This window comes from Euprymna scolopes, chromosome 20 (genome assembly GCF_053919585.1).
Source record: "Euprymna scolopes isolate OS-2025 chromosome 20, ASM5391958v1, whole genome shotgun sequence".
In the NCBI taxonomy this organism is placed as follows: domain Eukaryota; kingdom Metazoa; phylum Mollusca; class Cephalopoda; order Sepiida; family Sepiolidae; genus Euprymna; species Euprymna scolopes.
Window position 1 is genome coordinate 103,665,067 of NC_136501.1, and position 16,927 is coordinate 103,681,993.

Below are 16,927 nucleotides of genomic sequence, written 5' to 3' on the forward strand. Positions count from 1 at the left end.
AGGTCCACTCTGACCCAGAGTGGTAGTACCTGTTAGGGTCCCAACTATGGGTTGAATAGAAACCGACGTGAAAACAACAAATATATTCTATTAAAAAAAAAATTCTTCAAAATCTTTGGATTCGGCATTAAATAACCCGAAAAGGGTTGATATTCCGTAAATCAAAAGCAACCAACCAACCCATTTACATCCACTGGTTACTCCATCTTCGTGATAGTAGATAGGACAGTATATAGGGCTGTCTGGGAATAAACTGATTCTATGTGCTTAAATGAACGCGTTAGTTTGTTTACAAGAGATGTTAAATATTTGAAGATTTTAGGTTAGAACCACCAAGCGCCGGCACCGTATATAACTGGATTTGTATGTTTTTGTAAAAAGCGGTTAATGTGGAGATGTGTAGATATGAAAGTATATAACTTCAAATATCGACGAAAGATGTGGAAATGAATGCGGTTCACCGTGTAGAAAACAAGCAATGTCGAAAAATTCTTTCAAAGAGATTAGCAAACCAACACGCATCTAGAAATCATGATCACAGCAAAACATGGAAACAGAAAACATGCAACGTTTTATCAAAACAGAAAGCAAATGAGGCCAACCGGTTATTTTAAAGAAAATCTTAAGTCGTGCAAACAAGACAAATCATATTTGTAAAAAAAAAAAAGAAATAATAATAATAAAAAAACGTAACATAGAAATTTACATGCAAAGAAAGAAATGTATTTTTTTTTCGTAAAGTTAAATACAAAACTATATATGGTTTATATTCGGCGCCGGTGAATTGAGAAAAAGAATCAAACCACGCATGCGTGAAGACAAACAGGAAGGAAGTTTCGTAAGCAATTTGATGCACGTGTTACTTTTATATGCACCTTTCGATGGATGTAAGTTAGACATACGTGTGTCTATGTGTCGACGGTAAAGAGCATGCGTTCAGTGTGCAGACAGCTTTACCAATGCAGATAGACAATAAAAAGTAAGACAAATGGATGAAGATATCAAAGGTATATACGAAAAAAAAACAACTCATTCATAGAAAAAGATAAAATAAAATAAAGAACATGCAATTGGTATTAAAAGGGAAGTGAATACATATATATATATATATATATATATATATATATATATATATATATATATATACAGACAGGCATGTATACATGAATATATGCATATATTTGCATGTATAAATAAACCTACACATACATAATTTATATATAAACAAACGTCTATAGCGATGTAATTTAAAGAAAATGCATGCCCTTATACAAGCACAATACGCAAGACAACACGATGCAACACATACACAAAGGAGAGTGTGCAAACGTGATATAAGAAATATGTTATATAAAGCATTGTAAGATTTCTAGAAAATAGCTAGATTTTTTTAAGGGCTGTCTTTTTAAAAAAAAGTGTAATAAATAAGAGGGGAGATATGAAGTGGTGTATTTGTACGTATGCGTATATCTGATTTAATGTTAATTTGCTTCCGTTTTTGTTTTCATGATAGCGTGATTTTAGACGTGTTATTTGTGTGCGTTTAAGAAGGTTTTTGGTTCGGTTGAAAGAAGGTAATTTTCGGGCTGCAATTCTACATGAAGCAGGTGTTTGAAATATCGGGTAGGAAAACAATATAAAAAAAAAACAACAGAAAAAAAACGTAACCAGGAGAGTAAGAGAAGCCGACATAAAAGAAATATGAGGTACCAATCCATGCAAGGGGGGTAGAATGCTATACAGGAAGTTTTACAACATATGCATTCAACAGCGTGCTTTATATATATATATATATATATATATATATATATATATATATATATATATATATATATATATATATATATATATATAGGGAGATTAGTAGATAGATAGGAAGACAGGTTGGGGATTGTTCTTTAACATCGTAAGTAAAGAAAAAGTATTTAAATTTGTAAGTTTTCTTGCATAAGTTTATGTTGTTTGTGTTGTTGATTTGAAGGTTTTCTTTGACTGAAAATAAGAAATATACAAACAGTGTATCTTGCATGTAAAAGGCGCTTGTTTTGTTTTTCTTTACCAATTTTAAAATCGAACAAATCTGAAATGTGGAAATTATACGCCGGCAATACTTGCCTTTCTGATTCTTACTTTGAATCCTTGCGTCGTTGGGATTTGTCACAAAAAAAAAATAAAAAACTAGGGCTGCAAACGCCCTGTGACGAGAAAAAATCACAGAAAAATAGGTAAGGCATATGTGTGTATTATATTTAAAGTAACATTATATTTTCGCTATTTCATTGCACGGAAGAGTAAAATTGTAATTATTAAAAAAAAACAAATAACAGAAAACATACATAATATACAACCTCAATCATTTTCGCATTAAATTCTGTAGCTTTTTGAATAGAAAAAAAACAACATTTTTAATAACAATGTTCAGCCTTAGTATTAATTTATTATAAATATGTTTTTTTTCGGGTTTTATAAAGAGAAATCTGACAGTGTTTAATATCCATATTACATATACTCTCAACAGAACTCCTTGCATAATGAAAAATTAGTCAGTATATTTAGCTTCAGTTGAGCTACGTATGCATATTTAAGGAGACTCCCTCAGTCTCTGATATTATAACTTAATGCTATGAAGGTTATTGTTACATTGATGCATGAAAAAAAAAGTCAAACTTTAGCTAGAGTCCTGTAAATGTGAGCACCAAAGTTAAAAGATAGACGTAAGTCTGTTTATCCTATATATAAAGTAACCTAATTTTTTTATCTCTGTTATGTTACTAAATGATCTTTGTTGCAATATTTTTTTATTAACATTTGGGGTATGCATCCTCAAAGTTGGGAGATTTTATTTATATATGCTGCCGACGAATCAAATTAATTCACGTTCTGCAATCAGCCAATCAGAAACCGGAATTGCGCCATAAAAAAGTAAATAGTTTTAGCATTCCAGCACATAATTATTTCGTATCAACACGAGAAAGATCTTTTGCGCTTTCGCTGCAAAATTATAAAGACAAGAACCTATACAGAACAGCCACCCATTGATAATTTTTTATCTCCAAGACTTGTATAGAATAACTACCCATCGGAAACTCTTCTGAAATTAAACATGTCTTTCAATTCAAGAGGTTATTGCCACTGCACGCTTCCACAGTTTGGCCTAACGTTCACAGGAAACATGAGTTGGAACAATTACATCGAGGGCATTGCCAGGGCCGCTGCAAGGAAGGTTGGCTCTCTCTACCGTGCTAGAAAACTACGAACACCCGAAAGTATCCTGTACCTGTATAAGGCAACCATTCGCCCATGTATGGAGTATTGCTGTCATATTTGGGCTGGTGCATCTGTTACTAGTCTCTCCCTCTTTGTCAAGGTTCAAAAGAGAGTCGCAAATCTGATAGGCCCTGAACTGGCATCTAAGCTTCAGCCTCTGTCCCATCGACGAAACGTTGCATCCCTCTGCCTGTTCTACAAGTATTTAAATGGTGAATGCTCTGACGAACTGCAATCACTTGTGCCTCCACGACGTGAACACCCTCGACGGTCCCGACAGGCTGCAAAATCCCACCCCACACTGTAGAGACCCCTAGATGTAAAATATATTTCTACTCCAGTAGTTTATTCCCCAGAACCGCTAGACTTTTCAATTCCATTCCAGGTCCCTGCTTCCCCAACAGTACTGACGTGCAGAAGTTCAAGTGCAACGTGAACCAACATCTTGCTGCCCAAATCCCTACATAGTACCCCAGTAGTTATTGTCCCTTTTAGTAGCCCGTACACCAAAGTGGCAATGTGCCTTGTATGGGGTGAAAATGTAATATATATATATCAAAGCATATGGATATTAAATATTACTCCATAAGAAATGAAGTAAAAAAAAAAAGCAATCTATTATTATGAATTACATAGCATGAGAACAAAATATCGCGGATTTATTTACAAAACCTTTGACAAATATAAAATTGAAACGTAACATACAAAACATACATCGTAAATACAGTGTAAATAGAGACGCTCTGACATTATTGTAACTCTTTTGTTAAAACTGCAAAAGTATGTATCTAAGCTAGAAGGGACGCACGGATTAGCCCGGCCGTAAATTACGCTTAAGCATGGTATTTTAGTTTTTGCAGATTTCGTTTATATTATTATAGAGTGAATGTTCTATCGATTTTTATATATTATGAAGTAGCGAGTAAAAACAAAAAGCAACAATATATCTAAGACTTGAATGCATCAGTTTGAATCGAAACCGAGACCACGCTTTATGAAATATATATAACCTGAATTTCTTCAGCTATAATCGAAAGCGAAACCAAAACTTATGAAGAATTATTGGTAAAATTTTTATTACAAAAAAATAGATGTCCATAACAATTAAAGGATAGCCACTGGATGTAAGCGTGACACACAAAATTAATGACATACACGCTATCGTATTAATATATAGATATTTAAAAATAGTAGTTTTATATTTAATTTAATAATAGTAGTAATAATACTACTAAGGGTTCATTTATTTAATAAACAATATGCATTTCTAGTAAAGACTATCTTTCTCTCGCTCTATCTCTCTTCTCTTAAATCTTCTAAATGCCTAGGTCTAAGGCGTATTCATAGCCCCTCTTCCCATTGGTACTTTATCATTATTTGAACTGATAAATAAATTCATATCAACCTATATTTTTTTTTATAACTTTCTTTATGTGATTATGTTTGACCTCATACATCTTAAATATATATATATATATATATATATATATATATATGTATATATATATAAGAGAAAAGAAAACAATTAAAGACTGTAAATTAAATTGTACATCTCAATACAGACACACTTATTATGCGAGAAAGGAAAATAATTTCAAACTGTAAATTAAAATGTACAATAAAATTTATTATTCGACAGAATACCCCAAAAATTATTTTCAAAGCCCTCATTCTGCAAATTAGCACATTTCATACTGTCCTCTAATGAGAAGAATAAAAAAGTGGCATTCTTTATAAACTCCGCCGAACAAGGATTTGAAAATTGTTTTTGGAGTATTCTGTCGAATATTAATTTTTTTTTGTATATTTTAATTTACAGTTTGAAATTATTTTCCTTTCTCTTATAATTAGTGTGTCTGCATTGAGATTTTTTTTTTATTTAGTCAGGATTGTTTTATTAATATATACATGTTAATATTTTATTACATTGAAGTATACCTTTGATTATATCGGGTAAAGATTTCATTTCCGCTGTACCGACTATTTCGTGTATATATATATATATATATATATATATATATATATATATATATATATATATATATGGCGATTAAGCTACACTGAATATTCCGCGTTTCATCCACTCTAGGACTCTTCCGGCTTATGCGCGAATTCTGTGGTTGTTCATCGTTTTTATATGCTCCTCTTCTATTGAGATTTTAGTTAGCCAATCAGCTTTCTAGAATCCACCGCGCCCTTCCTATCAGCCAATGGGCATGCATTTATTGGACAAAGGATCTGTTTAAAAACTAGGTTAGTGTTTTTTTATTATTGCTAGTTTATATATAAATATATATATGTGTACATACATATGTGCTCATACACACATACACACACACACACACACACACACACATATATATATATATATATATATATATATATATATATATATATATGTAAGAGCGAGAAATTCTTTTGTAGATTTTTGGTAGATTTTATACCGAAATCGTAATTTTTTCTTTGTATATTATTTTTCTTTCATTAAGATCGCAGTATGAATGTACACACTTCTACTTCTTAAGCACATATTATAAATTAGCAGTGCGCTGTTTATAAGTTAAGATTCAGTAACATATATTAAAAATTTATTAAGTAAAACACATTTTCAATAGAATTAAGTGAACGTATAAATTTATACTTTGATAGGATCGAATTCAAGCGTCTTTTTGAATTACAATATAATCCACCCAAACTGGACATTTTATAGAGTACAACTTGAAAATTAATTATTGGAATAATTATTTATGTTTTTAATTTCAATCTTTTCTTCTATTAAATTTTATTGAAAATTATTATTAATTCAAAAATAATATTTTATGTTTTTTAACATTTACGCTTTTCAGTGATAATTCTGTGTACAATTATTTCAAGTTTAATGAAGTATTTTCTTGTTGGATGTTTTATTGCTGTTCATCCAATTTTTCTTTTAATGATAAGGTTCTTCTTGTCTATATATCATAAAATAATAAACACTATTTTTGTTTCAGAATTTTTTTTTCAATTACATTTTCACCCCAAACAAGGCAAATTGACACTTTGGTGTAGGGGGCTACTATCAGGGGCAACAACTACTGGGGTACTATGTAGGGATTTGGGCAGCAAGATGTCGGCTCACGTTACACTTGAACTTCTGCACGTCAGTACTGTTGGGGAAGCAGGGACCTGGAATGGAATTGAAAAGTCTAGCGGTTCTGGGGAATAAACTATTGGAGTAGAAATAGTTTTACATCTACGGATCTCTACAGTGTGTGGTGAGATTAAGCAGCCTGTCGGGTTTTTCGAGGGTGCTCACGTCGTGGGGGCACAAGTGATTGCAGTTCGTCAGAGCATTCACCATTAAAATACTTGTAGAACAGGTAGAGGGATGCAACATTTCGTCGATGGGACAGAGGCTGATGCTTAGATGCCAGTTCAGGGCCTATCAAGTTTGCGACTCTCTTTTGAACCTTGTCAATGAGCGAGAGACTAGTAGCAGATGCACCAACCCAAATGTGACAGCAATACTCCATACATGGGCGAATGGTTTCCTTATATAGGTACAAGATACTTGCGGGTGTAAGTAGTTTCTAGCACGGTAGAGAGAGCACACCTTTCCTGCAGCGGCCCTGGCAATGCCTTCAATGTAATTGTTCCAACTCATGTTTCCTGTGAACGTTAGGCCAAGGAGTTTGAAAGATGTACTCTCAGATAAAGAGTCGTTGGCCATTGCTATAGGTGGTAGAGAGGGTTTCTTGTAATTATTGAATGAAACTAGTTTAGTCTTGGCGTCATTGAACGTGACCAACCATTTTTGTCCCCATTCCACTACAGATTGGAGGTCATTCTCTAGTGTTTCTGCCATTTCTTTAGAAATGTGTTCATCTGTCTTCCTGTCGTGCTTGCCATAGTGTAGTGTCATCAGCATATATACCCATCTCAGAGGCAATTTTGTCGGGGAGGTCATTTATGATATCAGGAACAATAGAGGTCCAAGGATAGACCCCTGGGGCACTCCCGCATTTATATCATATTGTTTGGATGTACGACCGTCGAGGACAACCTGGATTTTTCTCTTATCTAAGAAGGATTCAAATCACACAATGCTAAAACAAACGAGTAAAGATTTGTAATGAGAAATGTTTAATAAGGTTAAGACCAAAGAGTTTCTGCAAAAGTGAAAGTAGTGTTTCTGTGTAGTTTTCCAATAAAAAATATAGACTCATGAGATATAAAGAAAACAGGAGAGGTTTTGGATAAATTATTAGAAATAGAATTGAAAAAGTCGTCAGTTATTGAAAATAAAAGGAAATTTATCATCGAATTAAGCTCCAAAAATGAGCTTTATATATTTATTTATATTTATTATTTACTTCAAGAGTTTTCGATTCACTCGTAAGAATTCGTTGTTATATTAATTGTGCAATCAGATTAATCGTCGAGGGGATACTCCCGGAGTGAAAGACACGGGTTTCTGTAGAGTTTTCCAGTCAAAATCATATTTATACAAGAGTCTTGTTTACGGCATATCAACCATTTTCGGATTATTAAATGCTGAATCCAGTTATTTTGGAAATACTATTTATGTTGCATTCAGTAATTTTGTAGAAGGTGTTTATTCTTCAAACTCTATGTATCTTAAATCGCTTGCTTGTTTGATTTGTTTGTCTTAAAGTGGATTTGATCTTTCTTGTTTCCTGCCTTGCAGAACATAAGTTTTGCAATAGGAGAAAGAAAAGGGTTAAAGTATTAATGTTCAGTACATTTTAAGCAAGGGAACAAGTCAGGATGTGGGGGAAATAGAACGAAAAAAAAAAAGAAAATGAGTAGAAGAGAAAATCGGTGAAAAGGGGGAGAAGTTGTTTTTATTTTTGGTTTTGAAGAACATAATTAAGTTTTGCGAAAGGAAGTAGAAAAACAAAAAGCATCAATGTTCAGTGAATTTCGTCTCAGGAAGCCAATACCTCCAGACAACCTAATCTGTTAGTATCAGGAAAGAGAGAGAGAGAGAGAGAGAGAATAAATAAAATGGAAAGTGTGTATGTGTACGTGTATCACATGCCTACTATGCAAACTCAACAGTTCAAACAAGCAAATGAATGTTCTTAATAGTTTGCGATGAATAACACAAGTAAATTCCTGTTGTCACGCATGGGTAACCATCAACATATACGGCCATCAAAAGATATAGATAAAAAAGGGAGCGATTTTCTCACTTGCTGTTTAGTGAAGCAGGTATTGATGTCCGCACACGTTCGTGATTTCCTCGAGTTGTGCATCGGCGCAAAAATCATTGCGCTTGTTTGGGTGAGCCGCCCTCGTATTCAATAAGCATGAACACGGAAACTTACACGCATTCTTCCGCTAAAAAAAGAACAAGTCCATTGCACTTTTTAACGATTCGCGTCTAACTCACAACCTACTCGCCGGTGAAGCGTGGCTTTATGTTGCCATACGTCATGTACGCTTAAATGGGAGACGTTCTATTGCAGATGTATAGGATATAAAAAAGCAAAGCATCACGGGACGTTATATAAGTCTTTCACATTGAAAGTAACACAATTAGAACGAATGGATCTGTGAGTAAAACGATATCGTCTTCATGCTGATCGTTTTGATGTTTATGAAAATTCGAATGAATGAATTTATCGCTCATGAATCAGTCGGTGTTTACAAGTAGACGGCCACCTTTTATATCGCCAAGATAGAATCCATTTCCTTTAACAAGAAAGATAAACCCTTCGAACCACCGCTGGCCAAGGTCAATAGCACTCTTCCAAAGAGTTCAACTTTTGAACCTTTAAACCTGTCATTATCAGCAATATTTTTTTACAGGGGAGTCATGGCTTCTCAAGGCCTAGGGGGACACTCGAGGTATACAGTTAAATATTAAACTTAAATAGCATACATAGATAGATTATGGTGCGAACTCTATGCGAAGAAAGGATAATTTATCTAATGTCACCAAGACAGAATTTATTTCCTTAAACAAGAAAAATACACCTTTAGAACAATCGCTTGCCAAGGTCAATAGCACTCTTCCAAAGAGTTTAACTTTTGAACCTTTAAACCTGATATAATCAGCAAAATATTTTTTACAGAGGAGTCATGGCTTCTCAATGCTTAGGGAACACTCGAGGATTACAGTTAAGGGTTAAACAAAATAGAATGCATAGATAGAAAATGGTGCAAATCTTATGTGAAGAAGTTATAATATAGCTCGTCTATTAGAACGTTCCATGACACTCGTCATTATCATAATTATCATTTGCATCGAGTTTACGGGTTCCTACGGGGCTTCATGTTAGCGTTTCGGTGTGAGAAATAAAGACTCATTTGATATTCACACATTCACAAGCATTTTTTGCAGAGGAGTCACGACTTATAAAGATCCAGAAGCCATTCAAGGATAAGAGTATCGCGTTAAGTATTCGTCAAGGTCAATAGAACTCTTTCAAATAGTTTAATGTTTGAACATTTAAACCTGATATTTTCTTACATGAAGAGTCTCGCCTTATCAAGGCCGATGAGGCACTCGAGAATAAGAGTTAACGGTTAAACATTTATCAAGGTATATAGCTATCTTTCACAGAGTTTAATGTTCGAACATTTAAACCTAACATTTTCTCACAAGGAATGGCGGCTTATCAAGGCCGATGAGGCAGTCGAGGATAAAGGTTAAGCGTTCAGCATTTGCGAAGGTCAATATACCACTTTTGCAGAGTTGAACGTTTTGACATTTTAACCTCACATACTCTTACAGGAGGAGTAACGGTTTATCAAGGTCGAGGATCCACTTGAGGATAAGGGTTAAATGTTAAGCATTTGTCAAGGTCAATAGAACATTTTCAAAGAGTTTAACATTTGAACATTTAAACCTGATATTTTTTACAAGAGGAGACACGATTTATCAAGACCCTGAGTGCACTCGCGGATAATAGCTAAGATTTAAGTATGCAATGAGATAGAGATTGGAAATGGTGCACTCTTTTCTGCAGAGAAGATAGGATCCATCCTTTTTTTAGTACGCGCTCTTTCATTCGTCATTTGTCATTACCTTCACTCGAAAGCAGTATACAGGTTTCTAGAGGATTCATTCCCGTGTTATGCTTTGAGAAAACAATCTAATCTGAGATTCACCCATCCTTTCACAATTTGAGCATACACTAAGATTTAACGATTGTGGCATTAGCTTATACACGTTGACCCCCCAAAAAACAGGACATTCAATTGTTTTTCTGAGAATTTTACAGTCAACGGAGAAAAAAAAAGGCCAACTACCGTAGTATTTTGATATGATGTTTTGAATATAATAAACTAGTTATGACCAAAGTTTCATTTCATTCGAACAAAACACTAAAAAACGGGGCCCTAATAAGAATTTGGCGCGTTCTTTTGGGATCACCCTGTATTCTGAGCGTACTACTCTTTCTGTTCTCATCCCCGAAGCATTAGCACATCATGCACCTTTAAACTAGTTTTCCGAAGCATTTATTTTCTTGCACTCCCCTCCTAAGTTCTGTGCTCAATTCCAGACACTTACCTATCTTATTTTAAACAATTCTTGCATCGCTTCTTTTACCCTCATAGCTTGTAAATTGACTTATGAATAAACTATGATGCATAATCAATGTCGCCTGAAGAGGTCTCTAGTCACATTAACTAGTTGATCGAAACACGCCCATGAATGTGTAGCAATATGTAAATGCTTATGTAAAACAAATAAATCATAATTCAATAACTTGAGTTTTATTTCTTCCGCCCGTCACACCAATAATTTCCTGGATAAGGTTGACACTGTTGTCCAAACTTCCAACTTCCAAACTTCTGTATACGTAACGCACCTTCTCTCAACTCCCAACGAACTTCTGCTAATTCAACTTATTTCTTCGAAATCCAACTTAAAAAATGAACCTCCCTCTAAAAAATCAACCCCCTTTTATCTCCAACCAGGAGCTCATTTGCATATCGGGTGGTCACATTGCAGGCATATAAAGAGATAAGGCAGCCATTTTTGTTTCTTTCTTCTTCATTCATTTCATTCCACGACTGACCCGTTGGATTATGCACACGTGTTAGTTAGGTAGGTCGCACGTTTGCCTACATAAATATATATTGTACATACAGTAACTAACAGCGTTAGTTTTGATGATATAATACAAGTAAATGTTCTCATAATTCTTTAATACCAATCAACCACGACCAGGCAACTTGTTCTATTGACATATCGTTCTTTTTTTATAAAGCGCAGTTATAAACCAAATACATTATTAAGCATTTTTCATAGTTAGCATGATCTTTGAAGTATCACTAGTGTAAACGCTTCAGCACAAACCCCTTTGCATTGAAGCGAAGTCTTGCAAAAATGTATTTCTGTAGTAAAGAAGGAACATTAAAAAGATAAAATTGAAACGTAATTTACAAAATATACATAATGATTTATTTCCTCCTTGGTCCTTGTTGCAATATTTTTGTTTCCTCAAAGTTTGGAGATTCTGTTTATAAACGCTGCTGACGAATCAACGAACTAACTGACTATTGCTTGTAACGATTTCTTTAGGTTCATTTATAATCACATGTGGTTCGGCTATATACTTGATCGTATGTCTTTTAAATAAGATACAAAATTAATAGAAGAGGGAAGGTTCTCCGGTATCTAACTAAACGTAATGAAATTGCGGCGAAAGAAGACGGAAAAGCTTTTGATAATATATAATTAATTAAATAGTAATTTCTATTTTGGGTTATTATTAGAGCCAGGACAACAGCATATTCCTCTCCTTGTTTAGACTCTCGAGTTTGTATTCGTTGATATCTTATATGTTTTATACAGAGTGATGTGGATCTTAGTTGATTAACTATGCTGGATATATTTGAGAGTCAAAAAAAAAAAGAATATTCTGTTATCGTAGCACTAGTTATTCTAAAATCAAGTAAAACTACTTATGACTGGTTGGTTCACAAAACCTAGTGATTCTACGTGGATTTCATTCCGAAATCGATAAATTATTACAAATAGTTAAAAACGTTGTGGTGATACTACAGCTACCTTATGGGATTACACTGACTCTTTCCGATGGAGAATTACGGAGACCACCGGAAAAAGCCGACTGACAACCAACCGTTATCCTTATCAAAACACGGCGATTTCCAACAAATAAATATTGAAGCGAACTGTAAAGCAATGAAATAACGAAACGTACATTCTTTTTCAAATAGCGAGTTCAGTACAAATACGCATTTTGAACTAGAAAAAAATTCGAACTGTTTTATATAACCAGCACTAACCTAGCCCTAACCTAATAATAACGTATTTTTATTTAGGACAAGTTAATTATGAACTAATTGTTTAGTTTTGACCATTTTTCTTTGAGAAATTTCTTCACGATTTAAAATTTAACCTGTATTCTGATTTCCTTGCCAACATGTTAGATAAGCGCTTCAGCATTTTCCGATTGATTGAATAATCAGTGAGAAAAGCCGAAATAAAAGCCACTTTTGTCTTGTTTGAAAGAAATAGCAGTTGAAACATTTCTTTTACTTCTCTGTTTTTGCAATTATTTTTTTATGATTTATGATGAATAAATGAATTAGTGGCATCGAAAAATATTTACCTTTTTTCCAAACACTGTTACATAGAAGGGAACAGATCCCAGCAATTAATAAAACAGCGTAAATCAGTTGAAAATTATAGTTGTTAAAAGAAAAAGTTTAGACTCGAACAACAATTAAAAGTGAATACATATTGCTATTTAGATACGACTTTAGGGATGTAGCGCATTATCTATTGTGTTGATAAATGTTGAGAAATAACGATACAGCTAGTTAGGTAAGATATCAGACAATGAAAAGCAAGGAATTCTTTGTTTTGACAGAAACGTGTGGAATGGGTATGTGATATGTAAAAGCCAGGAGAATATTCACGTGGCTGAAGAACGTTTTGACAGCACAAGGGGAGAAGTGTCGAATATATTTGGAGAGTCAGTTTTAGTAAGGGTAGAAAGTCGAGGAGAGTCAGAAAGAGTAGTAGAGACAGATCAGTCAGGGTCGAGTCGAGAAAAAGCAGAGTTAGCTGAAACCCTTTTGGAAGCGAAGGGGGGGGGGAGATAAGACAATGCAGACTGTAAAAGGCACTGAAGTCCTGATCATATCCGGATCGAAGATTTTCACATATTTTGTAAACCCAAGTCTTTGTGTTATCATCTGGATAATTCACGCCTTATTAAAGAAGTTTTACGGCTACACATCTGCAGACATGCTTCAGCTAATACAATTAACAATAAAATTTGATTGTCGAACAATTCCCTCTATTTCATAAATGTTTTGCTAATCAGCATCAAATTAATCACGAATCTCTTTGTTGCTCGGACGATCCCATTTAAAAAAAATGTGTGTGAAAGGTGATGATGTACGAAGGGGCCTTACATGTTTTAGCTTATTATATTAATTTTATAGATTATTAGATTACACCCAAGTCTTTGTGTTGCCTTCTTTCAACCAGGAAAGGTGATGTAATTTTTGTCTATTATTTTGTAAAGGTATTTTGTGTAATTAATTTCCAAAGTGTTAACGGTCCCCAGCAAGTACTGAAAGCCCATCTATGACAAAAGAACTATCATCATCATTATCATCGTCGTTCTCAGCTATTCTGTTCCCCCGTCTATTATTGTACCTGATATAACACCCGCTACCCAACAATACGAAATATTTAGAACTCTTCCTATAAGACAAGCTATATATTACACTTAAAATTTAAATCACATTCCTAAAAATTAATAAGGTTTTGGAAAATGATTTCAATACTTTAGATTATTTCTGTCTATATAAGGGACTTTGCCTCTCTAATTGTAGAGCGGTCTTTATCAAACTGCTACCAATTTTTATTATACAGACTTGAAATAATATATAAAGAGATTCGGAAATACGGAACACACTCGGAACCTTTACAAAAAATATACCTTGTGATGTAATGGAATAACCTAACATCCCTTCATAGATGAAATGAACTATACCCTCTCACGTGACTGAGGGAGAAGGAAAAAAGACAAGAAGGGAATAAGACAAGATGTCGAGTAACTCTTATGTCACCTACATTCCCTTGTAAATAAGCCCCTTTGTCTTTCACCCATAACCCCGTGTTTCTTGCTGTATTCTTATTAAAAGTAAGGATATAACAGCGTGGCAGACGTAAATAGACTTTATTTGTATCCGCTACGCGTGCGCAAATATACATTTGCACGATCGCCTTAATAATTAAAGTTTTTTTTTATATTATATTTTAGAGAAATCCGCTGGATGTTATTGTTTCGATTCTCTCTGATGCAACCCGTCATATTATTCTAAAATTATTGAAATCACTACAAAATATTGGCCACAGTGTAAAAATAATACAAACATGTTGGTTTAATAATAAATATTAAATCTACACGGGAAAATATCATGTGTAAGCGTATTTTATAACAGGGGAATACGTGCTAATTTCTACATACAATCTGGATAGTTCACGCCTTTATAAAGAAGTTTTACGGCTACACATCTGCAGACATGCTTCAGCTAATACAATTAACAAAAAAATTGATTGTGGAACAATTCTCTCTATTTCAGAAATGTTTTGCTAATAAACATCAGATTAATCACGAATCTCTTTGCTGATCCCATTTAAAAAATGTGTGTGAAAGGTGATAATGTACGTACGGGTCTTACAGGTTCTAGTTTCTTATATTAATTTTATAGATTATTAGATTTATGTGGACAAATCCCACGCAACCTGCAAAGTAAAAAAGTATATCATTTCAAAATACAAGTATAAAAAAAGTAAACCTTTCAAGCAAGATACACTCTTTGTCTTTGTACATTTTTTTTTTCTGTTTTTGTCTTGTGTTATTTAAATGAAACATTTTTGCAGCCGTTTGTAAGTTATATTTAGTTCGTATGCCCAATGTTTTGCTTATCATGTGTAATACAAGAGATATTACACAACTCCATCCAAAACGTATTTACATTTCGGAAACCGCGCGAAATAATATTCCCGTGAAATCTAACGCGTATAACCAAAATTTTAATCATAACGAAATACAAATATAATTTCGAGTGTAACCTGTCTAGTTTTATATATAAAATAATGTTGCAGAGAATGGTTTGTTTTCTAAACCGCAATTCACGTGTTAAACTTTCTCTCAAACGTTTTGCGTAAAAATCAGTTCAATTTTTATATTAAAAAAAAAAAACTAAATTATTCCAAGTAATTTTTACGCAGAGTTTATTTAAATATGAGTTCGTTATTTAAATATGTAATTAAAATTATACATTTTCATTATTGACTTTTGTCAAACAGTTTCTTTTTAGTTTTTTAGTTTTATAAATTTGATTTATAGAAATATTTTAAAATTAGAGATATAAAAATGTATCCTGTGTTGTAAGTTGTTAAGGTTTAAATAAATCATTTTTGTATCTTAGGTTTGTAGTAGATAAATTAGTAAGATAAGTGAAGCATTATAGTTACGTGTTAGTAACATTCATTTTTGCTTTCAATAATAATAATAATAATAAAAACAAATGTATAAAATATGATATAAACTTTTGTACAACTGAAACACCACAAACCACGAGCTGTGAAACCTACCAATAGTGTGGTGACCTTCAGTGGTTCCTGAAAGAGACACGATAGCGAAGAAGACTTAAAAATCAATAAAGAACACACAATGTTAGTAACATGAACAGCTGAATACAATCATTAGAAAGGAATGAGAATATAAAGTCAACAACAGCAATAACATAATAAGTAAAATAATAGCAATTAGTAAAGACAATATTATTTATAGAGTTAAACAGTCGCAATATCAAGCCACGGTGAAATGGCATTAGAAAAATGTAGCCGTATGTTCACGACTATATATATATATATATATATATATATATATATATATATATATATACACATCATTAAATAAATATACGCTTTTTGTCTATGAATTCTATTTTGGATCGTTTCCCACTTCTGAATAACGGTATTTATTTCTGGCAGGAACTGGCTGACGTAATCGCCATGTTTGTCATAAGTTCGAAAAATATGGGGATTACATTAGCTAGTTCCTGCCTGAAGTCAGTACTGCTAATCGAAAGTTAGAAAAATAGAATTAATAAACAAAACACCTTCATTTATTTTAATGAAATATGCTAAACAGAATAATGCTGCCTATATATATATATATATATATATATATATATATATATATATATGCACACACACATATATATACATACATACGTACTTGCACACATATATACACACACACACATATATATATATAATACATACAACTTGCACACACACATATATACACACACACACACACACATATATATATATATATATATATATATATACATATTGTGTTATTTATGTGTAAACAAACATTTGTGAATGTCGTAACATGATGATGTATTTCGGTCGATTAGTTTTGAATTACTAACGAGCCTATCAATCGACGCAAGTCTCTTCTTTTAAAATATCGAATCCTCTTGTGTCGCCTGATAAGGTCGTTGATTATTTATAATTGCTTGGACAACACATCCTCATGATCACGTAGCGATGTCAAAATATGTTTATTTAAACGAAATATTACCACAGATAAAAAACTTTCAATGTCAACCCACCTTGAAATGACGTCATACAATAAAG

General features: G+C 33.1%; 1 protein-coding gene across 1 annotated transcript in view; it reads right to left on the reverse strand.

The window, feature by feature from the left end:
* Window positions 1-16,927, reverse strand: part of LOC145241557 (glutamate receptor ionotropic, kainate 2-like) — a 729,218-nt gene that overhangs the window by 180,660 nt on the left and 531,631 nt on the right. The window contains exon 9 of the mRNA XM_080104625.1: window positions 15,869-15,895. Coding sequence (XP_079960751.1) covers window positions 15,869-15,895 — 27 coding nt within the window. The remainder of the gene's footprint in view (window positions 1-15,868; window positions 15,896-16,927) is intronic.